Source organism: Protomyctophum bolini (genome assembly GCF_963924005.1).
Source record: "Protomyctophum bolini genome assembly, chromosome: 8".
Classification (NCBI taxonomy): Eukaryota; Metazoa; Chordata; class Actinopteri; order Myctophiformes; family Myctophidae; genus Protomyctophum; species Protomyctophum bolini.
In genome coordinates, this window is record NC_137869.1 from 4,787,765 (window position 1) to 4,815,655 (window position 27,891).

At 42.1% G+C, this 27,891-nt stretch overlaps 1 protein-coding gene and 1 long non-coding RNA gene across 2 annotated transcripts; both read left to right on the plus strand.

Annotated features, from left to right (window-relative positions):
• Positions 1–3,241: 3,241 nt before the first annotated feature.
• Positions 3,242–13,258, plus strand: ncl (nucleolin). Its single transcript, XM_080770259.1, has 16 exons — positions 3,242–3,410; positions 4,879–4,971; positions 5,339–5,447; positions 5,682–5,804; positions 6,412–6,519; positions 6,815–6,946; positions 7,264–7,347; positions 7,470–7,593; positions 8,040–8,176; positions 8,636–8,762; positions 8,964–9,109; positions 9,945–10,083; positions 11,155–11,306; positions 11,619–11,745; positions 11,900–12,219; positions 12,405–13,258. Exons 1-16 carry the CDS (start codon positions 3,393–3,395, stop codon positions 12,467–12,469), a joined length of 2,004 nt encoding a protein of 667 aa, XP_080626385.1. The 5' UTR covers positions 3,242–3,392; the 3' UTR covers positions 12,470–13,258.
• Positions 13,259–16,956: 3,698 nt separating this feature from the next.
• Positions 16,957–27,759, plus strand: LOC308319991. The gene is made up of 17 exons (XR_013964507.1): positions 16,957–17,044; positions 18,622–18,711; positions 19,577–19,656; positions 20,072–20,178; positions 20,914–21,006; positions 21,652–21,723; positions 22,018–22,107; positions 22,233–22,285; positions 22,660–22,767; positions 23,068–23,158; positions 23,341–23,432; positions 23,734–23,839; positions 25,661–25,754; positions 26,016–26,109; positions 26,355–26,448; positions 26,687–26,761; positions 27,079–27,759. It is a non-coding gene; the product is annotated as an uncharacterized lncRNA (long non-coding RNA).
• Positions 27,760–27,891: the final 132 nt, after the last annotated feature.

Sequence of the window (27,891 nt, forward strand, 5' to 3'; positions counted from 1 at the left end):
TCTGTGTCTGAATGGTATAAATACAAGGAACATTACTCTCAACTAAGATTACAATGTTATGATTCAGAGGTCATGGTTGGGGCCCCATCTCTTGTGACCTTTAAAAGAAACAAAAAAAAACAGTTGTGTCCTCAGCCGGGCCCTGTGGGGCCCCCAGTCTCTGGGGGGGGGGCACAACTGTGATTTAAAGGTCAAAAAGAGATGGGAGTGGAGAACATAAAACTAATTAATTTTTGCTTACTCACTGTCACAAAATTACTGCAGTGCAGCAATTCTCTTTTCCCAGAAACACTTTCATATAATGCTGTTAATTTGATAGATTTTGGGGGCAGGATCGGTGAGAATGATAGTGAGGACACCAGCTGAAGCACTCATCCAATGGCATTTTGACTATGATTGATTGATTGATTGATTGAAATATTTATTAACAGTTTGTAGAATTACAGTACATTTCAAGCACAAACTCAATACAAAGACAAAGAAATTAAGCATTACACTTGCATGCACCTCAAACACTGAAATTAACAAAACTACATGCCTTTCAAAACAAACTAGTCAGACTAGGACTCACCTAACCCCTGCTCGTTCTGTTATGTAAGGGTGGGATGGCTCAGGGTAGAGGACAGTAGGCTACAGCAAGCTTGCACTGGGCCCATGTACTGTACCTAACCTGGCTTATTATTATTCCCTTACGAGTCCTCCTTCTCCCTAAACCCATTTAGACCTGACGTCGAAATTTCAAAAATAATTCTTCAAAATCCTGGAAAAAAAACATGTTTCTATGTCAGTGGTTCTCAAACATATTCATGTCAAAGACCCCCAAATATATATGACATTGGCCGCCAACCCCCATCTGAAAATGTGTTGTTCCAGGGACCTCCCCATGAAGCAAAGATTTGAGTTAAAAACTCGCTCTGAAAGAATATATATTCAATGATTTCAGGCACCTTTTCACGATTTTTCAAAAATAGCAGAACTACAAGCTCATAGAGCGCCACTCGGTGGGTGGCGCGCTATGAGCTTGTAGATCTGCTATTTTTCAATAGCTAAAGCATAACATAATGCTTAAAAGTGCCATAAAAGAGCATACAGTATGTCCTCTATTTGCAACTGGCCAATCTAGCTTCTAACAAGTCTTCTAGCTTGCCAAAAATAATTAACCCCCCACTGTTTTTCGGAAAATATTAAATCTACTTTACTAGCCTATTAGTACTTACCTATTAGTATGAATGTGTGAATGAATGGACCCTTGTAAAGCTCTTTGAGTAAGCATAGAAAAATACATTATTATCATCATATCTTTATATGCCTTGATTAATTGAATACACAGGATCACAATGGAAACAATCCCTCATGCCTCATGTCTTTCTGGTGATAAAATGGCCACCAACGTAGTCAAAAAAGTCAACCAAAGAACAAGATTCCTATACAGGATCTCCTCAATGGTCAACAAAAACACCTTGAAGACCCTAACAGGATCCCTCGTAAAAGGTTTCTTCGACTATGCATGCACCTCCTGGTATCACAGCACCCATAAGGCCCTTAAAACAAGGCTCCAGACTTCCCAAAACAAACTGGTCAGGCTCCTACTTGGCCTCACTCCCCGAACCCACCTCAGCCCTTCCCTCTTTGACAGGCTGGAATGGCTTTGGGTTGACGACATTGACGAGTACAGAAACTTGCAATGGGTCTGGTCCACAAGATTCGCTACACCACCAAGATGTAGAGTAGGAGAGTAACGCTTTGATCTCGCCACAAAGCGGGTGCCTATGGGCTTTAGTTCCAAACATTGCTCCTATGGCTGGAACTATCCCATTGAGATAGAATGAGCACTTCTGCATTCCATTGTTACAATGGGAGTCAACGCTAGTGTCACTGCTCTCTTACTAAATTACTCTGAAGATACCCATGTGCCTGTCTAAATACTTCCTTAATGTCAACGAAGTCCACAGTACACCCACAACACCAGAGGGAGTTCAACAAACCATGTGCAACCCAGATTCGGCACAAACAAGGGACTAAATTAATTTCGCTCCTATGCCACCAAAATGTGGAACACCCTACCAACAGTCATTAAGACATTCCAATCCCTTGACTCCTTCCAAACGGCTCTCAAAGGGAACCTACGGACGGCTGCAATTCGAAACTGGCCCCCGGAAAATCTGAATCCCCCACCCACCCCTTTCCCCCCTCTCTTTGCCCTTTTTACCTCCTCTATGATAGTTGTGTATATTCGTATGTCTCTAAAAGTTTTGATGAATTGAAAATGGTGGGCCCTATTGTAAACAAGTGTCGTCCACTCACAGTTAAGTTTTTGTATTGAGTTGTACTTGAAATGTACTGCTTTTTTATTATATTGTTATTTTTGTATAACTGTACAAATGCACTTTTTGCTACCTGTTAATAAAGTATTCAATCAATCAATCATAGCCTGTTGCCAGACGAAGGGAGTAGTAGGTCAAGTGTTTGATACATTTGAGTGCTCATCAACAGGCACCATGATCACTATCGGTGATCAGCCACGTGCGATGGAAGGAAGCACGTGGTTGATAGCAGCTGTCTGCTGCGACCACGTGGTTGAAATAAACAGCCGTCCAGAACGGATACTAGATTCATTAAAGCCTCCAGCAACAAAAGACTGCCAGTCTGCCGGTGTGACGAAACTGCTGCAATCAAGGGATAATGGTCAACAAACCACTAGTAAACCAAGTTAGCCTAAAGAAGGTTTCAACAGGATTCAGGATCCGTCATGCCTGTGCCTGGCTAGTGGCTACTTCTACAGTCGGATGATCACTGTTTTCTTGAAAGCTAAATGCCGAGAGGCAGTTTACTGGTAAAATGTGGTTGCATTGCATGTAGATAATACATTCTAAATTAAAAATCTAACTCAATGACACATAAACACGTCCGGACTATTATGAGAGTCTTATCCAGTTAATGCAAAATCGCTATGTCATCCTGGCAATGTTATTATTATTAAAGATGAGATACAAAATAAATGTGGATGCTCTCTCTGAAAGTGCATTGTGCAAGAAGATTAAGAACCCCCCACGCGGCCCGCCCCCTTCTCTCCCTCCAACGCGTGCTCGTGCACGAAGACGACGCACAGAAATCCGAAGCAAAAAACGTCGCGGCGCCGCGGCGCGATTGGACGAGCCCGCCGCCGTGGGCGGGGCCGCGTGGACGCGCACAGTCCGGAAAAGGCACGGCAGCATAGAGGAGCGCGCGTACGCACATTCTCTCTCTTTCTTTTCTCAATGTCCAGCAGTGTGGACTGACTGAGCCACGTGTGTGCTAGCAGCAGCAAGACTCTCTGTTATTAATCGTTTTGTAGTTTTAAGACAACACATCAAAGCAAATCCAACAATCGACGCGCCGAGAATAAGGCAACCATGGTGAAACTGGCAAAGGTGAGTGTGTCATTTCGTTTTAATAGTCCACAATTTCTCAAATCATTAGGATTATGTTTACGCACTGAGGCCTGTATAACGTGCAAGTTCCTGCAGTGTGGCGATGGTGATGATGGGGATTAAAAAATTAAAGGCTACACCGGGTACCCAATATTTACACTATTATGCACCGTTTAAAACGGATATTCAAATGTATAACGCTATTTGTGGCATGTGTCTAGCTTTGCCGCATTGTTAGGAGGGGTAAGCGTGATCGCGATAAAGCAGCACACCGCTAGTTCTTCTCGACCCAGATCTGAGATCAGCCATGTTTGTGTGCCTTGCTCGCTAGGCCCCGAACGGAGCCTGGCTGCTCGGCCGTCCGGAAAAGAGCAGATCTACAAGCTATCAGCGCGGCGCCTCGCAACGTGCTGGGGGCTTGTAGATCTGATCCTTTTCCGAGAACAGCGACTCTCACTTATATTAAACACGGTAAAATGTGACCAACGTTAACTTTACACAAGTTACCTGGTTTATTAACTGAATGTAAATGAACTGTAGAAGTCACAAAAATACACGTTTTGGATCTTTTGAGCGACTGTTTTTGTCGAGTGACACGATGTAACTACGATGTAATGAAATGTAGCCTCAATGGTTTGTGTGAAGTGTAGCTTTCAAAATGGAGTCGAGCAAACTTTTGTTTTTTTTATAATTGGGGTTAAAATGCTTTTTTATTTGGAAGTGTCAACTGTAACCATGACTTGGCGGATGTAGCAATACATTCAAATAAAACTCATGTCTCTTTTTAAAATTAAGTTGACACGCACAAAATATACAAATGACCCGAGTTAGCTATTTGGCTAGCGCAGCACGGTCGTGGATTATTAACGTGAATTAATGTTCGGAAAATTATTAAATCATGTCACTCGTGCGTCGCGGTAATCTCCCGTAATGCGTGTTTTTATAATTGACGATGGCCATGTCGTTATCTTTTAGGCGTTTGTCAAAAGTTTTGCAGGAAAACGTGACTAGCATGCTAAAGTAGCTAGCTGGTTGGGCTAGCCAACACGCTAGCTTCACCGTGTCCCGCTGCGCTCCACGTGGGGTTTGCGTCGGCTTCTCCAGTGTCACGCGGCGCGTGTCGGATACAGATACAGAACTGCATACTTTTAATATATTGATTTTAAGATGAGGGCACATCCCCCCTCTAATGGTGTGTTTTTACCATTTTGGCGGTATTTAAGGTCCTTGTGTTGTGTACACTAAAATACTTATGGGTCCTTTTCGTTCCATTTGTGTACTCTAAAGCTTAATACTGAAGCCATTAAAAACCCATAAGAAGTAGGAACTGAGGGGGGGGGTCCATGGGCTTCATAGATCTTTAGTTTTCCATTTGTGTAGTTTTGTTGGCCATGCCCCAAATCTCATGTACACACTATCGCCACAATGCATCCTTTAGATTATGTCTAAATGTTTTTTTGTCCTTTAGGCAAGTAAGCAGGCGACTCCTAAGAAAAAGGCCCCTCCGCCCCCTAAAGAGGAGGAATCTAGTGAAGAGGAAAGCAGTGAAGAGGAGGAAGAGGTATGGTGTGGAAACGATTTTGTTGTGCCCTTTTGGGGGGAATATTTAGGGAAGTGGTTAATTTAAGCCCCTTGACCTAAAAGAGAAATTTGATGATTGCAGATCTACAAGCTTGCAGCTATTTTCACTACTACATAAACATTTGTTTACTTTATGGAATTTCTTAGAATTACCATTATTTATTCATGAAATTACTTCGTTCATAGATCGTTCAGTTTCATTTTAATTCATGAAATTATTTGCTTTTTTATGAATGATTTAGAAATAATTATAACAATGTAGGAAACATTATCCATACAAATGTGTTAATATATAGTGGATGAAGACGGTTGAGTTGAATTGTGTTTTTTTTTTTTTTTTTTTTCAGGCTCCACCCCAGAAAAAAGTAACACCAGCTAAAGCTCCAGTCAAAGCTGTGAAAAATGGAAAAGCAGCAAAAAAGCCAGAGAGTGAGGAGGAGGAGGATGACGATTCTGGTAAATAATGCACTTTGTTTTTACAATACATGTCAAACTACTGGAACAAGTGCTTATTACGACCTCAATCCAAAAGCTTGTGATGCTGTTACAAAGCAATTACATTTGGTTGAGGGAATTACGGTTCATGTCTTTATTTAGCCCCCCCCTTTTTGGGCATGTTAACAGGCAAAAATAATGTTTTGCTTACTAATTGTTGCGAGATGATCTGACTGATGTCAAATTCACCCACAGAGGAGGAAGAGTCCGATGAGGAAGCCCCTCCCCCTAAGGCAGCTGCTAAAGCAACTCCCGCCAAGGCTACACCAGCCAAAGCTAAGGCAGAGGAATCTGATGATGACGATGAAGATGACGATGGTATGAACTATAATCTTTTTACAATGTGTACCTGATGACGCGTTACTCAGAAACGGGCTAGCACCGATGTATCGGCCAGTCGTTCTAATCTATCAGTTTTTTTTTATTATGGTACTGCACATTTAATCTTTTACTAGTTCATAAATGCTTTAATAACATTTTTTTTAAGTACTTGAATTTCATGAAACATTGACTGCCACCAGTGCACACTAAACCGAAGAAGAACGCCACGTTTCCTTTACCCAACCCCCTCCATTTCTTGACATGCATGTGGTCACTCAGTACTCATGTGTGTAATGTACGGAGGTAGATCAAAGCCAATGCTATGTCTTCGGTACCGGCGTGTTCCTGTCTGCCGGTTCTATCCTCAATCGCTGGCACATGTTCTGTCCGAACGCATACGGGTGTGATAATCTTGTGCAATGTGTTTGGCAAGAAGAGGCCCACTCTGATTATGATGGAAGTCATGATTGGTATTGACGATGCGGTCCAGGATCAACATTATTATTATGTTATTCACACCCACATTACTGATAGACTAGAATTATTAGGTATAGGGAAAGTTGATTTTGCAGATAAATAAACATAAATCCTTTGTTTTTCTCAGAGGAGGAATCTGAAGAGGAGGCCCCTCCCCCAGTTAAAGGAAAAGGCACTCCTGCCAAGGCACCAGTAAAGGCGGAGGAGTCTGAAGATGATGATGATGAAGAAGATGGTAAGACTGTTGAATCGTATCTGTGGCGACGTCTTGCTGGTTATTTTGAGGAACCAGTGTGACGCCGTCATATTTTGATTATGCCCCAGTCTTTAGCTGCAGATGATGACCAAAAACTAAAACTCAGAACCTGATTCTGATTGTGAATGAGTGAGTGAATGCATTGAATAAATGTGTTATACTGGTTGTTCCCATGACGTTGCGCAATATTCTGATGCCAGCTAACACAGGATTAGTGGATTTAGAACGGTGCTGCACTGGTGTTTGATGTATCTGTATGTGTTGTGTCTTTCAGAATCTGAGGAAGAGATGGACACCACCCCAGCAGCCCCAGCCAAGAAAGCTGGTATGGTCAAAGCCAAGGAGGAGTCTGAGGAGGAGGATGATGATGAGGAAGATGATGATGATGAGGAAGATGACGATGAGGGTGAGTTGTTTGACTAGCCTTTAGTGAAATGTATGAATATACCCCAGTTGGGTTGCATATGATGACAAAAAAGGGACTTAATACTGATTGTGTGTGATGTCACCTTTTAATTGATCTGATGCCAGCTAATTAGTAGATTTAGTATTGTATGACGACGAGGGTGAGTTGTTTGACTAGCTTTTAGCAAAAGGCTAAATGACGGACCCAGTGTTGCGTATTGGGTTAACGGTGGGAAGGAAAAGCATCTCCACTGAAAAGGGCAAAACAAGCTTCAACTATGCACACCTAAGGTTGAACTAAACACTTGTTGTTTATAGATGCACCTGCGGCCCCTGCAAAGAGGAAGGCTGATGCTAAGAAGGAAACGCCCCCTGCCAAAAAGGCCAAGGCTGATGGTGAAGGTAAGACTGCATACAGACATCTAATTTTAATAACTGGATGTTAATGTATTTTATAATCCATTAATGGAAATGTGTTTTCTCCATTTGTATAATTTGATGCAAATGTGATCTTTCTCTCTAAGGTTTCTGTCTCTTCGTTGGAAACCTGAACCCAAACAAAGAATATGATGAAATCAAAGACGCCCTGAGGAAATTTTTCACAAAGAACGATCTCGAGATCGTGGAAGTCAGGCTAGGAGGCTCAAAGTAAGTCATAATTATTGGAAGTGCCACAGATTCTTCTTTATTAGGGATTCTGTGATGGATGTCCCTCCATTTCTTGAACATGCATGTGGTCACTCAGTACTCATGTGTGTAATGCACGGAGGTAGATCAAAGCCAATGCTATGTCTTCGGTACCGGTGTGTGTTATCGTCTGCCGGTCCTATCCTCAATCGCTGGCACATCCTCAACCCGATTCCTACTTGGGTCGGCATTGCGGCAATGTATGCACGTTTTCCTCAAATATTGAGGAAAACTAATGGAACCATATTTAATAAAGCCCAACATATGATTCGACTTATTTTTCAAATTATCAATGGATGGATATGATTCACTCAAACCATCTATTGCCGAGTTATACCACTGACTCAAATACTGCAAATGCATGTTGGCTTTATTCTAATGCCTTTGTTTTTGTCTTGTTTTGACAGACGGTTTGGCTATGTTGAATTCAATACGGAAGAGGACCTGGAGAAAGCCCTGGAGCTGAACGGCAAGAAAGTGTTGGGAATGGAGATGAAGCTCGACAAGGCAAAGAGTAAAGAGAACTCTCAGCAGCAAAAATCAGGTACAAAGAACTACTGATTTAGAATGGGCAAAAAACAACTTGGTAGCAGCACTGCCACCGGTGTGAACTAAAGAACATCATTCATTTCCCCTTGCCCTCCATTTCTTGAACATGCATGTGGTCACTCAGTACTCATGTGTGTAATGCACGGAGGTAGATCAAAGCCAATGCTATGTCTTCGGTACCGGTGTGTGTTATCGTCTGCCGGTCCTATCCTCAATCGCTGGCACATGTTCTGTCCAAACGATATGGGTGTGATCATGTCCAAGTTCTTGTAAATTTATTCCACAGCCTAGTTGCCACGATGCAATGTGCACACCATCTTCTGTTATATAGTTGAAAACGTGCTCTTTTCACATTGCAATGCGGATATTACAATGCACTGGCTGCAAACAAGCCTTATGTAGGCTGGCATTCTGTGGTGTTGTGGTTACATTTTTATGCTCGTTTCTTCCACAGAGAGGGACGCAAAAACGTTGTTCGTGAAGAACCTTCCATTCGCCGCCACAACAGACGACCTCAAGGAGGTCTTCGATGAAGCAGTGGACATCAGGCTTCCTATTGGCCAGAACGGTTCAAACAGAGGGTAAGAGGCAGCTATGAAGTCTTTGAATATTGTGCTGCAATCGTAACATAAAGACTAGTAACTAAAAGACTTTCATAACATTTCTTTGACGCATGTGCTGAAGGTGAACACTACAATGACCTCTGCAGTGCTAGTCCAGATGGGATGTGAATTTCTGTAAACGTTTCGGATGAGCTAATTGTTTCCAAATTTGTTCCACAGCATTGCCTACATTGAATTCAAATCTGAAGAGGACGCCGAGAAGTACCTCGAGAAGGCGCAGGGCACCGACGTCCAGGGGCGCTCCATCCTCGTGGACTTTGTGGGGCAGAAGAGCCAACAGAATAAAGCTGGCGCCTGGGGAGCAGGTAAACATGCTCTACAAATTTGACATCTTTGCTGATAAACTCAGGGCCAGTCAAATGACCCGCTAAAGGTCCAGACTGTATTGACCATACTCGCGTTGGCAGCCATTTTCTTTAAATCACACTTTGGGTAGAGGCTAGGAGGCTCAAAGTAAGTCGTCATTATTGGAAGTGCCACAGATTCTTCTTTATTAGGGATTCTGAGATGGATGTCCCTCCATTTCTTGAACATGCATGTGGTCACTCAGTACTCATGTGTGTAATGCACGGAGGTAGATCAAAGCCAATGCTATGTCTTCGGTACCGGTGTGTGTTATCGTCTGCCGGTCCTATCCTCAATCGCTGGCACATCCTCAACCTGATTCCTACTTGGGTCGGCATTGCGGCAATGTATGCACGTTTTCCTCAAATATTGAGGAAAACTAATGGAACCATAATTTAATAAAGCCCAACATATGATTCGACTTATTTAACAGAATAAAGCTGGCGCCTGGGGAGCAGGTAAACATGCTCTACAAATTTGACATATTTGCTGATAAACTCAGGGCCAGTCAAATGACCCACTAACGGTCCAGACTGTATTGACCATACTCACGTTGGCAGCCATTTTACTTTACATCACACTTTGGGTAGAGTTTCATGACATAAGATCAAAATGGTTGCCGTGTGAATATGGTCAACTACATGCATGGCCTGAGAGGATGCAAACCTTAATCTCCTGAGTTCTTCTGTGAGGATTATAAAGATAGTAAAGTACTGATCAGTTCCATGATTTGAGCTTTCCAGAGGCCTGTTGGCACCTTGCATCTGAACTCACCTCTTGTCTCTCCTTTTTCAGCTCCAGCAGCTGCAGGGGCACCCTGCAAAACCCTGATGGTCAACAACGTTGCATTCACCGCCACAGAGGACGTCCTTCAACAGGCATTCGAGAAGTCTGTTTCCATCCGTATTCCTCAGAACAACGGCAGGTCCAAAGGGTGAGTGGTACAATTGAACATTGACCAAGCGGCAACATTTGACAATTTGATACCTTACGTTTAATGACATGCCCAAAATGGGGACGCCAGCTCGAATGTGGTTAAACACATGAACATTTAAAGGCAGGTGAGGTATCTGAAGCGGGTTCAAAGCCCCTTTCTGCCAACAGTTAATTGAGTTGGATACCAATAGGCAGACTTGTAAATGACCCTTTGCTAATGCAAGGGCATCCAGAATGTCTGCAAAGAATACCCTACCATAACGAAGTGGCAAAACATGACTGCTTGGCGTGAGAATGATATGGAATTTAGAGATGTCCCATTGTCGCCTCCATTTCTTGAACATGCGTGTGGTCACTCAGTACTCATGCGTGTAATGCACGGAGGTAGATCAAAGCCAATGCTATGTCTTCGGTACCGGTGTGTGTTATCGTCTGCCGGTCCTATCCTCAATCGCTGGCACATCCTCAACTTGATTCCTACTTGGGTCGCCAATTTGCTTTGGCAATGTATGCATCTGTGGGGGAACATTTTGTACAATTCATGAAAAAAATCACACCTTGGATATTGGTCTGCTGTCTTTCGCTGAATGTGCCCAAAAATGGAACCATAATTGGAAGGAATTAATGTTTCGCTTTGACATGTTTGATTCTAATGGATTAATTTCCTTGGTTGGCTGAGTGGTAGAAATATATAGAGGGTATGGTATGCACATGCTTAAAGTGAGTGGCAAAGCAACAGGCAAAGTGAGTTTAATGCATGCATGTTTAATGCAATCTGATAGGACTTTTCTGTTTGGATGTATGGCCTGTCAAGGCCAGAAAGTAGTTTTTTGCCACTCAGTAGGCATTCCTGCTTAACTTCGGTTTGATGATGACGTCACACGCATACCCTCTATAGCGTACCACCATCACCTTGAGACATAGATTTAAAAAAATTGGCATTATTAAATGGCATTAATTTAGCATGATCTATCTGTGAAGTGGATGCAGTGGTCCATATGTCTGCCATGCATTAAGAACTCTCCCACATTTCCATTAACATTTCTCAATTGTGTTTTTTCCTGTACAGTTTTGCCTTTGTGGAGTTTGAAAACGACGACGATGCCAAGGAGGCCATGGAGAGCGTGAACAACACAGAGATCGAAGGGAGGACGGTCAGGATAGAGTACAGCCAGCAGATGGGCAACAGGCAGCAGAGTGGCGGCCAAGGATTTAAATCCGGTAGGTTTGCTCAAAATATGGCACTTTGAAGCATTTAAAACTAGTTTTTAACCTTTCATATTGAGGCCCATAATTTATTCGGCATTTGCGCCACAGACCATGATTTGATATTTAGTATCGTTGGATAAGATGCTGTATTGATGTTGTACCATAGGAGACAACAGGCCAACATTGATCAACATAACTTTCGATCAATGTTTTTAAGCCAGTGCATGTGTAATCGATGTCCATTTAAATGGACAGATTGTACACAACTTGTAGATTAAGACGACCAACCTCTTCATTGAGTATTTTTTTTGTTTTGGCCACCAGGTCCTACAAAAACATTGTTTGTCAAGGGGCTCTCTGAGGACACGACAGACGAGACCCTCAGGGATTCGTTTGAAGGGTCTGTTGGAGCAAGGATCGTCACAGACAGAGATACCGGCTCGTCTAAAGGGTAAGGCTCAACTCACTATCTGGAAAAATAACCACGTGTTGTGGGTTACCTTCACACAGGCTAGCCTATTTGTATAGTTCTGGTCCTCTTGTTTACAGTGCACTAAAAACCATCTATAGCCATTCTGATCATCCTCTCGCTGTGCGTTTTGTAGCTTTGGCTTTGTGGACTTCGACAACGAGACAGATTGTGAGACCGCCAAGGCAGCCATGGAGGAGGGCGAGATCGACGGCAACAGGGTGACACTGGACTACGCCAAGCCCAAAGGCGAAGGCGGGTTCCGTGGTGGCGGCCGTGGTGGTGGCGGCGGCTTTGGAGGCGGCGGATTCCGCGGTGGCCGAGGCGGCGGCGGGTTCGGCGGCGGCCGGGGAGGACGTGGCGGCGGTGGATTTGGCGGCCGCGGAGGCGGCGGCAGGGGAGGAGGAGGAAGAGGAGGACGCGGCGGAGATCGCGGAGGCGGACGTGGCTTTGGCGGTAAGAAGATAAAAATGGGGTTAAGCTAAAGCAAATCTATACCATCCACTGTGGACTGGTGAACAAACTTAAAAAAAAAATCTAATCTAATGCATTTAGAACTTCAAAGTGAATCACTTGACCATTTCAACACAAACAAAATTAACAAATCGAGTGCTTAAAATCAGTTCTTCTTGTCGTTCCAGGTGGCCGAGGAGGCGGTGGTGGCTTCGGGAAGCCCCAGGGCAAGAAAATCAAGTTTGACGACTAAAAAAAAGAATCTGTTTTAGTTTGTACTATATGAACGGACTCTGGTTTCATCGCTTTACAGAGCCTTTGGACATTCCACAAAAAGCATCATCGATTATTATATTTAACTGTAAAAGTGGGCATTTTAAGCCCCTCCCCTTCCCGACTCCCTCAACCCCCTTTTTCCCTTTCGCCGGAATGGTCCTTCTTCTCTCTTTGGCCGGAGGGCTGCCAGTGAGATGATCCTGAAGGTCCCGACTGCACATCATCCTCGTCTCTTCAATCCAGACCACAGTTTATTTTTCTCCCTTTTTTTTATTTGCTTTTTTCCAAAAGGAGTCAAATGGAATGTGTCTGGCAAAATGAGTTTGCTGTGAATGGTAAATGCCCGTTAATGCAGATACATCTGATCGTGTACATGAGAAGAAACGATTTGTATTCATTTTGAGTTCATTTTATTTTTTTTGTAAAGAAAAGAAATTGTGATGTATCCTTATATTTTTGTTTATTTTCGTTTGCCTTTAGTTGGGAGGGGGGGAAAAGAGTTTTACTTCATGTTGTATTTTTGACGGACAAGGGGATGGAGTCGGGGCCTGATGACGTTGTTGGGTGTTGTTTAGAACGTGTTTAAACAGTTCTGTCCTGTTCTTTAGGTGGGTTGGGCACACAAGTCCATGTATTTAGAAGTCAGTCACAAGAGGACTAGAGGACTCTCAATGTTGACGCTATGTAATATTTGTAGTGCATTGACTAATTTTTTCCCATCTGAGAATCTGAGGTTGAATAAAACCTGTAAGTGGTGATTTTTAAATGTGGTGGTTTGTCAACTATGTTTGCATTATACCTCTCCCGCTATAATGCTTATCGTTTATGTCGGGCGGGCACACAGTTTTTTTTTTTTATCCGTATTGTGAAAAGGCTGATCTGCTAAAGTGTTAATGATGGTGAACCAAATATAAATATTAACCAGAGCTAATGAAGAGTTGAGACAAATGAGAATTTTTAAGTCCAGAATTCTCACTCTTACCCGAAAGTGCCATCTATCCTGGCCCCTTGCTTATCCATTTAAATAATTGGAACAATTTCAAATTTGATTTCCCACTGAGGACCCAAGTGGTTCTCCTGAACAGGCTTCGCTTTGACTAACGCCCATGCAGGCTACTCCAATGGGCATTGTCTTGATTAGGCTTAATCTAAGACGGATCTGGCACGGGTGTTACTGTTTGTGTGGAAGGAAGTTTCTTTGGTAATACCTGTATCCAAACATTTCTGCTGGATATGGAATTGTTTGCTTATGTTAACGGTTAATAGCCCAGCTCAATGCTGAGCTGGGATGTGAAGTCATACCATGGGTTTAGCGCAGCCTCTTTTCATTAAGTCAGATGTGTATATTCTGCCATAGTAGACATGGTAAACACATTTAGTGTCGATTTTTCTTTTGGGTCCTCTTGCTCCTTACCACCCATAAGTCCTGACTGGTGGTTTGTACCACAATGTACTGCACTTCTGAAGTCATGTCGCAGCTATTGACTGCTTGTCCACTGGGTGGCAGTGTCCACCATAGGTAACCATATAGGTGCAATGTCACCTGGACAGTGTTGTACTAACTAAGCGGATGCCTTCTCCTTAAATGGTGGACTACCCCTAGAGTGAAATACAGGAGAGCTGCAGGTGAGAAAGGCTAGGATACAAAATTAAATATCAGTTTTAAATTGAATTATGTATGACCAATGTATTCTATAAAATAAGTAGGCCTATCGCCTAGTAAATGTATGCAAGAATGTACATGATCTATTGCCAATGGGAAGGGTACATTAGTCTATTCTACAATCTAGCTATGTATGATTGAATGTAAGTAAGCTGCTGAAAATTATATTCTTTGTCATCCCAAGGTGTGATGCAAAAATGGGGATCTTATAAGCTTTTGTTTTTACATTTTGGCTATATTGATATCCCCCAACATTAGTCATTTAGTAGATTTCACCCCTAATCCTGATACTGGCATAAAGGTTTCCACCCTACATGATGTAGATTTGCATTTATGAGTTCTGAGAAACTCCAGTCTGTCCTTTGCATATTCAACCCGGTTTGACGTCCCACTCAGTGGGTGTAATGCCAAGAAAGACACGTATTGTGTCGATTCGCTGAGCAGTTCTTCAGAACAGACTTGGACTGACGCCCAATGGCCATTGAGTAGACTTGATCGTAGGCTGGCAGGATCTGGATTCTGGAAGGAAATTGCATTGGTATTATGTATCCAGAGTCCAGACACATTTCTGTTGGATATATGGAAAGGGCTTAAAATGTTTACAGTTAACATCAACATCCAAGCTCATGGCTGACCTGGGATGTGAAGTGATACCATGGTTGTAGACATGGTAAACACATTTAGTGTCAAATCTGTGGTTCTTTTGGGTCCTAACCACCCATAAGTTCTGAATATGGGGTTTGTCGTCTGTTTTACCACAAATGGGACGCACTTGTGAAGGCCTATAGCTTAGCAGCTATAAACTGCTTGGCGGTGCCCACCATAGGTAGCCATACAGGTGTGGTACAATGTTGTATAGGCCTACCTTTGAAGTGGTAAACACTACCCTTTTCATGATGTTTAGCTTATTTAGCACCAGGGGGCAGTCTTCTTTACTCTGCTCATGCTTGGTTGAATTAAGCTATTTCAATATTATGGCTACTCAAAGTTAGTCGTCTAATTCTAACAGAAAATGAAAAGCAGAGCAGTTTACACTATAAAATACTACCTGCTAATTAAATAACACCTATTATGACAAAGTCTTTATTAATTACGATAGTAGTCCTACTAGACACTAATGATTCACCAGGACCTTAGATGGCTTGATTCTAGGCTTAAAATAATTGATATAATTATTGAATTATAAATGCTACTTCTGGAATAATAGGTTCTTTAAAAATAGATCTATTTTATCATAACTACGGTAGTTTTATAATATTATCTGCATGTATCAGTTGATTAATGGTAATGGAGTGCTGTCACAGGGTCTGTGTGTTGGGCAGGGCTTCTCTCTGACACAGAACCTTCTCAACAACACACCAGTCTACACGTGCATCATTACATTTCACTTACTCTGAGTTTCTTAATACTTTTGGCATTCCTGATAACTCAAAGGAGTATATGCAACGGTGATGCTAACCTAAGTGGGTAGTGTTAACCGTAACATGCAGACTTGGTTCCAGAAAACAATTTTTAGTACACCATATGTAGTTAGTAAATCCTATTGGTCCAGATTTGTTGATAACATGAATTGGAAAATTATTTGGAATCTTCCATGAATATCTTCTTACCAACAACACCGGCCAAAAGTCATCACCTTCTTAAGATGATGCCTGTAAAACTTTGCACAGAATTGACAAAAAAGACATTTACTTGTAATCATTTTTCACTGTTAGATTGCAGATAGGCCTATGCTACAACTGTGTGTGTGTGTGTGTGTGTGTGTGTGTGTGTGTGTGTGTGTGTGTCAAGGTTTGTCTGGTGTCAGTTGCTCCTAAGGCCACCATGACCAGTAGAGGGGGCTGGTAACTTCATTTTCTCTGCAGAAAGTTGTAGTTTAGAAAATAATAGGAAATTCGGAAATAATAGTAATAATAATAGTAATAATAATAGGAAATTCGTCCACTTGGTGACAACGATTTTGTTGATAACTCAACATAATTGCATAAGTAAACATAAGTAACATATTAAAAATGTAAAGTACATTTCATTAGGTCCATTGATTCAAGACGAAACACAACACACAGACTGATTGATCATCAAAATAAGCATGCCATGAAGTGACCACTTAACACTCAATGTGGATTTTAATCCATCTGCTATTTTGGAACATTTTTGAACAGTCTTCTCTTCTGGTGGTTTTCAGAGACAATCAATATCTCTCTCTCTCTCTCTCTCTCTCTCTCACACACACACACACACACACACAATGATCCGTGGGTCGGCGGTTCGAACACTGAACCCCACATTACCACCATTGGTGTGGGAATGTAGTTATGTAGCCGCCTCGCATATAGTCTAATATCACTGCGTGAATATTGGAGCAATATGAAGGCTGCCAGCTGGATGCGAGGCTAGTGGGAATGTGGGAAGTGAGGATGCTGGCGTTGACTGTTCGCCGCTTCACCTCGTTACGTCCCAATCAATGTGTATGATATGAATGAATGGACAATGGACGCGCTTTGGGTAGGCACGCAGTGCATAGAAAAGCGCTATATATATATATATATTTTAGCTACATCAGAGGTGAATTCTCAGAGTATTGCAAGCACAGTCTTGATAACTGATTTACAAACCGTTGCCTGTGGGTGGAGGGCAGCTAGAAGCTCACAAAGCTTGACGGAAACAAAGAAGAAGAACAAGTCGAACAACTTGAAGTGGAAACTTCTGGAAAGTGGAAAGTCCGGAAATCTTGTGACGCAAGCTTTTAGTGCTGAGGTGAGGCAATAGTTATTCATGTCTAGGGTAGGGTGAGGCAGTTACGGCAGTTGATAAGAGGAAGAGGACATTGTCAGCCACCTCAACCAGGAGCTGCAGCTGCTGAACTGATCGAGGGCTTTGTCTCTGAAGGTAGGCCTGGGCCCGGGGAGAGTCGATGGTCGCTGAAGGGGCACTTGTTTAAATTGTTTTGCAGGTTAGGTTTAGGCATAGTTTTTGTGAGGTTAGGGTTAGGTTTAAAAATAAAAATAGATAATCCCGCCTGGGCCCTTTACTGGGCAGGACGGTGCACATCCTGCTGCTGAAAGAATGGTCCTATAGTCAGACGCAGACGGTGACATAACTATTTACACGACAAAACCGGAAATATGTAAGTAATGTATATCGATTTATTTTTTACATGCGTCTAGCAATGTTAGGAGGGCCATGTTTTGTGCTCTTCTCGCCAGTGTAGGGACCATAGATAGACTGTAAAGGACCAAACGAAGCATGGCTGCTCATCCCGGAAATGGGCAGATCTAAACCGTATAACTAACTAACTTGGCGGTGGATTATTATGCATATCATATTAATCATATAATATTCACGACGGCCGTGTCGTTGTCCTTTTAGGCCAGTGGTTCCCAAACTTTTTCATGTTAAGGACCCCCAAAATTGACACACATTAGCCCGCGGACCCCCATTTGAGAAAATATGCCAATTGCCAACCCCGTTGTAAAATCAAAGTTAATTTAACTCAAAGAATGGAATGGAACCAAATGGACCTGTTAGGGTCTATTAAGGTTCCATTTTTACACGGAGTTAAAGACCCATATGATATGGGTCCATTTGGTTCCTATTTCCTAACTGTCATTTAGCTGGGGACCCCCTGGAACTCCCTCAAGGACCCCTAGTGGTCCCCGGACCCCACTTTGGGAACCCCTAGTAATAGGCGTTGTTAAGTTTTGCAGGACAACGTGACTACTAGCATGTTAAACTAGTTAAACTGGTTGGACTAGCTAGTCAATAACTTTTATGTAGCCAACACTTATGTGTCACACCCCTCCTTTTAATAGAGACACTCCTCAAATACTTGGAATCTACATGGCGCAGCCGTAGTGCTTTGACGTCAGCACACCAAGATGGCGGCGCCATCTAGTGGTGATTCCAAAGACTAGTCAGAACGCCAGTGGTTACTGGAAAAGCTCTGCTCAACTCTATGCTCTGCTGTCTGCTCTAAATGAATCAACAATTATATATATATATTTTTTTAATTAAATTAAATCGGGTGAGCAATGTCTTCGGGCACATGATCACGTATAGCCGTTTAGGCTGGCCTGGCTTGATCACCCAAATAATGCTACACAGTGAAAATCACCATTGCTGTTACATATCATAGACTGCAAAAAAAAAAAAAGAATAAGTCAATATTAGTATAATCACAATTTAGATTGTTCTAATATATAGGCTAATGTTGATGTATTGTCTGTTTCACATTATGGCTTTTGTGTGCCATTCTGTAGGCCTGCCCTACAGCATAATAGGCATGGCATTTACAGTATGTAGCCCTATACAGTATAATCATTTTGGTTATGACCCATTGGAAAGCACTTTGGGTTAACTATTGTTTATAAATGTGGGTATTGGGAAAGTTATGCATTGTTAGTTGGCAGTGATTGATTGGTCCTTTTGCAGATGTAAAAACATAAATCAATTTTTTTTTCTCATAGGAGGAATCTGAAGAGGAGGCACTCTTGCCAAGGCACCAGTGAAGGCTGCACCTGCTAAGGAGGAGTCTGAAGATGATGATGAACAAGATGGTAAGACTGTCGAATCGTATCTGTGGCGGTGACGTCTCGCTGGTTATTTTGAGGAACCAGTGTAGTCGAGGTCCCCAAATGAAAAATTGAAAGTGGCCCTGTAGGCATTCTTGAGGAAGGACTTAATGTGTTGTTTCTATTTGATTTGCTTGGGAACCATGTTTTTCAGTTTCAGCACACTTGAATTATGTTAAATAGCCTGGTTCTGCACTTTTACCCTCTAATGCCTGGGTGCAGGTCTTTTTTCCGACAGCATATTGATCCGAAACCTCAATCGATTCCTAACCTAACCCTAACCGCAAGAACGGGAGCAGCGCATGTCGGACCATCGCTTTTTCGCATCGCAGCGACGGTCCCCCCGCTGCGGAGCGGACCGTTGCCCCGTCGGCTAGAATGCTGTCGGAAAATAGTCCGCCTCCCCTAATGCCTAACATTCACATTTTTCAGATATACCACTGGACTAGTGCATAAAACATCACCATGTTGGCAGAGGAAATATAAAAAAAACTGGCACCCTTATTTCACCGACATACAGTGGATTCTTATTTGGGATACATTGAAAAAATGCTATATACTGACTTTTCCTCAAATGTCAACACGCTTCTCATTTGTGGCATTTGGGGACCTGACTAGTGTGACACCGTCATATTTTGAATTCCCCCCCAGTTTTTAGCTGGATATGATGAATCAAAACTCTTTTGTATTTTCTGATTGTGAATGGGTGAGTGAGTGAATGAATGAATGATTGTGTCATACTGTTTGTGCCCATGACGTCACCTATTGATCTGATGCCAGCTAACACAGGATTAGTATATTTAGAACGATGCTGCACTGGTGTTTGATGTATCTGTGTTGTGTCTTTCAGACTCTGAGGAAGAGCAGCCCCAGCAAAGAAGACTGGTACGGTCAAAGCCGAGGAGGAATCGGAGTAGGATGATGATGAGGGTGAGTTGTTTTGACTAGCTTTTAGCAAAAGAGGAGGAGGATTTTGTTGTGCTTTGAAAAAATATATATTTAGAGTTCCTTAACCCATTGTAATTGGTTTGTATAGGAAGGGGGCAGGGCAGCTAAAATTAATATCAAATATCTAAATACTGACTGAAGCAACTTAAACTGTCTGGGGTGTTCACATAAGCCTGGGTAGATGATGAAATGACGGTAATGGTCAATGTCAGATATACATTCCCTTATTTATAGGTAGATAACATTTTAAAATTAAAAGTATATAGGGCATTCTTTTTTAAACTAACATTACTGATAGACCGACATTATTAGTTACAGAGAAAGTTATGCATTGTTAGTTGGCAGTGATTGATCCTTTTGCAGATGTAAAAACATTTAAATCCTTTATTTTTCTCAGAGGAGGCCTCTCCCCCAGTCAAAGGCAAAGGCACTCCTGCCAATCACCAGTGAAGGCTGCACCTGCTAAGGAGGAGTCTGAAGTTGATGATGATGAGGAAGAAGATGGTAAGACTCAAATCGTATCTGTGGCGATGTCGTTCTGGTGATTTTATTGAACCAGTGTAGTCAGGTCCCCAAATGAAAAAGAAAAAATAAACTTAAAGAAAATGGCCCTGTAGGCACTCTTGAGGAAGAACTTAATGTGTTGTTTCTATTTGATTTGCATGTGCTGAATCCATTTCTGCCATATGCCGAGTGATAAGGGTCACTGTTTTGTCAGAAATCGAACTCATATCACCGGGTTCAAGAGCACTAGACAGTAATGTACAGTGCACTAAAGTACAGTAACAAATACTAAGATATACCATATATACCATGGGTCTAGTGCATAAAACATCACCATGTTGGCAGAGGAAATATATATAAAAAAAACTGGCACCCTTATTTCACCGGCATACAGTGTGGATTCTTATTTTGGATACATTGAACTTTCAAAAAAATGCTAAATACTGACTTTTCCTCAAATGCCAACACGCTTCTCATTTGGGGACCTGACTAGTGTGACACCGTCATATTTTGAATTCCCCCCAGTTCTTGGCTGGATATGATGAACATCCTGATACACTGCTACTCTGTTCTGAGTGAGTGAGGGGTTGAGTGAATGAATGAATGATTGTGTTATACTGTTTGTGCCCATGACGTCACCTATCGATCTGATGCCAGCTAACACAGGATTAGTATATTTAGAACGGTGCTGCACTGGTGTTTGATGTATCTGTATGTGTTGTGTCTTAAATTCAGACTCTGAGGAAGAGTTGGACACCACCACAGCAGCCCCAGCGAAGAAGACTGGTACGGTCAAAGCCGAGGAGGAGTCAGAGTAGGATGATGATGGTGAGTTGTTTTGACTAGCTTTTAGCAAAAAGAGGAGGAAGAGGTGAAAAGAGGATTTCGTTGTATATATATTTAGAGTTGCTTAACCCATTCTGAACGGGAACCCATTTTGGTGTTTAGCATCATGTCGTGCTTTAGCTATTGAAAAATAGCAGATCTACAAGCTCATAGCGCGCCACCGAGTGGCGCGCTATGAGCTTGTAGGTCTGCTATTTTTGAAAAATCGAAGAACGACTGACATTTTTTAGAATCTGATCTCAGGTCAGAATGGGTTAATCAGACCAGTGTGTGTCCTAGTGGAAACCTCGTATGAATCTGATCTCAGGTCAGAATGGGTTAACCCATTTAGAGGCCGTTTCTACAAATGCCTTGTAAAACGATAGTTCTCAAACTTTTTTGTAATTCAAAATGATTCAACAATTGTCAAATACTTTCAATATATATTTTTAAATGTTTAAAAATAATACCCATAATACCCATTTTGGGCAATTATTTTAATAAATAAAACATAAAATTCCTTTAGTTTTTTTACACCCACATTACTGATCATAGAGCAGAATGATCAGTTAAAGAGGAAGTTATGCATTATCAGTGATTTGATCCTTTTGCAGATTTAAAAACATAAATCCTTTTGTTTTCCCCCAGTCAAAGGGAAAAAGCACTCGGTGAAGGCTGCACCTGCTAAGGAGGAGTCTGAAGATGATGATGATGAAGATGGTAAGACTGTCGGATCGTGTCTGTGACGACGTTTTGCTGGTTATTTTGAGGAACCAGTGTGACGCGTCATATTTTCAATGGCACCCAGTCTGTGGCTGCATATGATGACCTAAAAATCATTAATTCCATCAGAATGCTGATTGTGAACGAGTGAGTGAATGAATGAATGATTGTGTTATACTGGTTGTTACGATGACGTCACCTATTGTTCTGATGGCAGCCAACACAGGATTAGTGTATTTAGAACGGTGCTGCACTGGTGTTTGATGTATCTGTGTATGTGTTGTCTTTCAGACTCTGAGGAAGAGGAGATGGACACTGCCCCAGTAAAGAAGGCTGGTATGGTCAAAGCCGAGGAGTCAGAGGAGGATTATTATGATGAGGGTGAGTATTTTTGACTAGCTTTTAGTGAAAAATAACTAATGCTTAAAGGGGAGGAAAAGGGGTATGGTGTGGAAAGAGGATTTCGTTTCAAAATATATTTATTTAAAGTTTCTTTACCCATTTAGATCAGTGAAGGCTGCACCTGCCAAGGAGGAGGCTGAAGATGATGAAGACGATGGTAAGACTGTCGAATCGTATCTGTGGCGACGTCTTGCTGGTTATTTTGAGTGACTCTGTCATTTTTTGAATGGCACCCAGTTTTTGGCTGCATATGATGACCAAAAAAACGATATCTCTTTGTGTCTGATTGTGAATGAGCGAGTGAATGAATGAATAAATGTGTTATACTGTTTGTGCCCATGACGTCACCTATTGATCTGATGCCAGCTAACACAGGATTAGTGTATTTAGAACGGTGCTGCACTGGTGTTTGTGTTGTGTCTTTCAGACTCTGAGGAAGAGTTGGACACCACCACAGCGTGGTTTTTTTCGTTAAAAAAAAAGATTGATCCTCTCAGATGTAAAAACATTTTAATCCTTTGTTTTTCTCAGAGGAGGGAGGCCCCTCCCCCAGTCAAAGGCAAAGGTACTGCTGCCAATCACCAGTGAAGGCTGCACCTGCCAAGGAGGAGTCTGAAGATGATGATGATGAAGAAGATGGTAAGACTGTCGAATCGTATCTTTGCTGGTTCTTGCTGGTTATTTTGAGGAACCAGTGTGACCCGTCATATTTTGAATAGCACCCAGTTTTTAGCTGCATATGATGTCCCAAGAAAAACATTATGTTTTTTTTAAAGAGAGGTTTCTGATTGTGAATGAGCGAGTGAATGAATGAATAAATGTGTTATACTGTTTGTGTCCCATGACTTCACCTATTGATCTGATGCCAGCTAACACAGGATTAGTGTATTTAGAACGGTGCTGCACTGGTGTTTGATGTATCTGTGTTGTGTCTTTCAGACTCTGAGGTTGGACACCACCACAGCAGCCCCAGCCTAGAAGGCCCGTACGGTCAAAGCCGAGGAGGAGTCAGAGGAGGCTGATGATGAGGGTGAGTTGTTTTGACTAGCTTTTGACATTCCGTTTGTGATTTGTGGCATTTTTTGTAAAATAGGCCCCTCCCACTAATTCTGGAACGATACCGACTATGAAAGTTCTGCCTGTGGTGTTTTAATCGGATAGGTCCAGAGATCATGTGTACTGATTGTTGTGTGATTTGGACAAAATATGTAGGTAGAAGAACAAAAGGGTACTATTGCCACGGCACCAGTGAAGGCTGAGACCTGCCAAGGAGGAGTCTGAAGATGATGATGATGAAGAAGATGGTAAGACTGTTGAATCGTATCTGTGGCGACGTCTTGCTGGTTATTTTGAGGAACCAGTGTGACGCCGTCACATTTTGATTAGGCCCCAGTTTTTGGCTGCTCACATGATGACGAACAAAAAAAAAGACATCAAAGACTCTGATTCTGATTGTGAATGTGTGAGCGAATGAATGAATGTCTTTTTTCCCATGTTTTTCCCATGACGTCACCTATTGTTCTGATGGCAGCTAACACAGGATTAGTGGATTTAGAACGGTGCTGCACTGGTGTTTGATGTATCTGTATGTGTTGTGGCTTTCAGACTCTGAGGAAGAGGAGATGGTCACCGCCCCAGTAAAGAAGGCTGGTACAGTCAAAGCCAAGGAGGAGTCAGGAGTAGGATGATGATGATGATGATGATGATGAGGGTGAGTTGTTTTGACTAGCTTTTAGCGATAAATGAGCAAACTGCCACCTAATACTAAAAGAGGGGGAATCTAGTGAAGAGGAAAGCAATGAAGAGGAGGAGGAAGTGGTATGGTGTGGAAAGAGGATTTTGTTGTGCTTTTAAAAATATATATATTTAGAGTTTCTTAACACAATCTTTGCCAAGAACTTCTCCACAACCCGTCTCTGGCAGAACGAGGAAACTCGTCTTTGATTAATGTTGTTTAATCCAGTAATTAAAAATAATAATATATATATATATATATATATATATATATATATATATATATATATATATATAGAATTATTTTACTCGCATGCTCGCTTATTTGTCCTTTATCTGCCCAAAATGAGACAAACTAGGAGGTTTAGGATCTTATAAAACCTGAGAAAAAGCTGTGGGGTGTTAGACGTCCTGGTTAATCCAAGGAAGCTCTGAGAAGGAAGTGAAGTGGTCACGTGACTGGGCTGCGCCATGACACTTTCATGGGAGCCAAACTATCCGGAAGTTTGGCAGAATGCATTGGAGTCAATGAGAGCTCAGTGACCAGCTCATGAACAAACATTATTTATGAACAATTGAGACCTTTTGTAAAGTAATCACTTCTGGAAAATAACAGAAGACATGTAACACATTATTGTCTGCTGTGTTGTTATTCGATGTGTACACTGTAATTTCTATAGAGGTATCTCTATAAAAATAGAGATACCATAAAGTACAAAGTACATTTCTGAACGCACCAAGTATCGCGAGACTTCCCACCGTTTCCTATATGGCAGCCAAATATCGCGATACTTCAGAGCCAGAAACGATACCTGCTGCTGTTTAGATCCTCAGATAAAATGATATACTGTGCACTCTGTGCACATCGAAAAGTAAGTGATTAGAAAACAACCTGTGATATGTCTTCTGCTATTTTCCAGAAGTGATTACTTTACAAAAGGTCTCAATTGTTCATGAATAATGTTTGTTATGAGCTGGTCCAGCCGGCTCCATTCACTGCCATGTATTCATTGCACTTCCTGTGTGAGTTTGGCTCCCATGAAAGTGTCCATGAAAGTGTCATGGCGCAGCCCAGTCACGTGACCACTTCCCTTCCTTCTCAGAGCTTCCTTGGGATAATCCTAGAAACTTTATTTGTCCTAGGGTTAATCATGGGGCCCTTCTTCTTCTTTGGTTTTTCACGCATTTTTCTGGCACTGGCGCCATGATTTCCCCTAGAGGGCTAGGATGGATTGTGTTAGACCTGAGGCTGATTCTACAAAATGCCTTGTAATACAGTTGTTATAAGCTCGCAGCGCGGCACGAAGTGGCGTCACTGTTATTGTAAGTGCCACAGATTCTTCTTAGGGATTCTGAGATGGATGAGCCCCTCCATTGTTTGAACATGCATGTGGTCACTCAGTACTCATGTGTGTAATGTACGGAGGTAGAATAGATCAAAGCCAATGCTATGCCTTCGGTACCGGCGTGTTCCTGTCTGCCGGTCCTATTTTCAATCGCTGGCACATGTTCTGTCCGAACGTGTACGGGTTTGATAATCGTGTGCAATGAAGTGTTTTGGCAAGAAGAGGCCCATGGTTATTTTGAGGAACCAGTGTGACTGCGTCATATTTTGAATAGCACCCAGTTTTTGTCTGCATATGATGACCAAAAAAAATCCATGAGTGATCATATGGATTGTGAGTGAGAGAATGAATGAATGAATGTGTTTCCGTGATTTCACCTATTCATCTGATGCTTGGATTTAGAACGGTGCTGCACTGGTGTTTGATGTATCTGTATGTGTTGTGGCTTTCAGACTCTGAGGAAGAGATGGACTGGCGTAGCAGCCCCAGCGAAGAACGCTGGTATGGTCAAATTTAAAGAGGAGTCCGAGTAGGATGATGTTGAAGGTGAGTTGTTTTGACTAGATGTCAGTGAAAAATAAGCAAAATGCTGCGTATGATGACTTAATATGATGATTTTAAAAAATCCTGCTGGGGGGTCTATGTACATCCGATTGTGAATGAGTGAGTGAATGAATGCATGAATGTGTTATACTGGTTGTTTCCGTGACTTAACCTATTAATCTGATGGCAGCTAACACAGGATTGGTGTATTTAGAACGTTGCTGCACTGGTGTTTGATGTATCTGTATGTGTTGTGGCTTTCAGACTCTGAGGAAGAGATGGACTTGCGTAGCAGCCCCAGCGAAGAACGCTGGTATGGACAAATTTAAAGAGGAGTCCGAGTAGGATGATGTTGAGGGTGAGTTGTTTTGACTAGATGTCAGTGAAAAATAAGCAAAATGCTGCGTATGATGACTTAAAAAAATCATGGACGGTCTAGATACATCTGATTGTGAGTGAGTGAGTGAATGAATGCATGAATGTGTTATACTGGTTGTTTACGTGACTTAACCTATTAATCTGATGCCAGCTAACACAAGATTGGTGTATTTAGAACGTTGCTGCACTGGTGTTTGATGTATCTGTATGTGTTGTGGCTTTCAGACTCTGAGGAAGAGATGGACTGGGGTAGCAGCCCCAGCGAAGAACGCTGGTATGGTCAAATTTAAAGAGGATTCCGAGTAGGATGATGTTGAGGGTGAGTTGTTTTGACTAGATGTCAGTGAAAAATAAGCAAAATGCTGCGTATGATGACAGACAAAAACCAGGACATGTCATACTGATTGTGAATGAATGAGTGAATGAATGAATAAATGTGTTATACTGGTTGTTTCCATGATGTCACCCCTTTACTGATGGCAGCTAACACAGGATTAGTGGATTTAGAACGGTGCTGCACTGGTGTTTGATGTATCTGTATGTGTTGTGGCTTTCAGAAGAGATGGACGCCACCCCAGCAAAGAAGGCCGGTATGGTCAAAGCCAAGGAGGAGTCGGCGGGGGAGAAGGGGGGTAAGTTGTTTGACAAAGTGTGGTCCAGGGGGTTCCAAATGGAACCATGGGGGATTGGGGGTGCTTTACTGGTCCAGAGGCAACAGTAGTGTTTTTAGCCCGAAAACTACAATATACATAAATATAATGGGGGGGAAAAGTAGCCATAGCACCCACTGTGGACTAGAGGAAATAATTGTGGAGAAAAAAAAACAACGGATTGAATGCATTTAGAACTTCAAGTGAATCACTTTTTGTTTCTTGCTAGAATGCCTCCATGACCATTTCAACACAAAAACAAATCCAGTGCTTAAAATCAGTTCTTCTTGTCGTTCCAGGTGGCCGAGGAGGCGGTGGTGGTTTAGCGAAGCCCCAGGGCAAGAAAATCAAGTTTGACGACTTAAAAAAAATGATTTGAGTTTCTACTATATTAGGAATGGACTCTGGTTTCATCGCTTTACAGATCCTTTGGACATTCCACAAAAAGCATCATCCGATTATTATATTTAACTCTGGATTATGGAGACACTTGCTGTCTTTCTCTGAACATTACTGAAATGCTGGTCCTTCCACTTCAGGCTGTACAAGTCTCAGTGGCACATTGAGTCACTGACCAGTGGTCAGATGACGTGGTGGACTGATTTAGAGCAGTGGTTGCCCAACTTTTAGCCCGTGACCCAAAAGAGAAATTAGACTTTCTCAAACTAGTGAAAATGGCAGATCTTCAAATTCATGGAACTTTAGATTTGTTTTCTTCATGAAGTTTCTGGGGGAAATTTGACCAGTGATTAAGAGCCCTGGTGGACAACAGGATCCTCCTTATCATCTTGCCCACAGGGCACCAGCATGATGGCCGAGTTGTTCTTGGAGAAGGGAAAGTTAGGAACTATGAGGAGAGGTGCAAACTGAAAGTATTTGCAGGAATGAAGAAAAGAGGTGCCTTTTTTTTTTTTTTTTAAAAACTAAAACGAGTGTGTCCGCTTGGGAGGAATCTCGTCTCATTCGGTCATTAACCCATTCTGGCCGGGAACCCATTTCGGTGTTAGCATCATGTTATGCTTTATCTATTGAAAAATAGCAGATCTACAAGCTCATAGCGCGCCACCGAGTGGCGCGCTACGAGCTTGTAGGTCTGCTATTTTCGAAAAATC

Coding starts and splice junctions, on each gene's coding strand:
- ncl (XM_080770259.1), top strand. Junction 7,594..8,039: donor GTCAGGCTAGGAGGCTCAAA/GTAAGTCATAAT, acceptor TTGTTTTGACAG/ACGGTTTGGCTATGTTGAAT. Junction 8,177..8,635: donor CTCTCAGCAGCAAAAATCAG/GTACAAAGAACT, acceptor TTTCTTCCACAG/AGAGGGACGCAAAAACGTTG.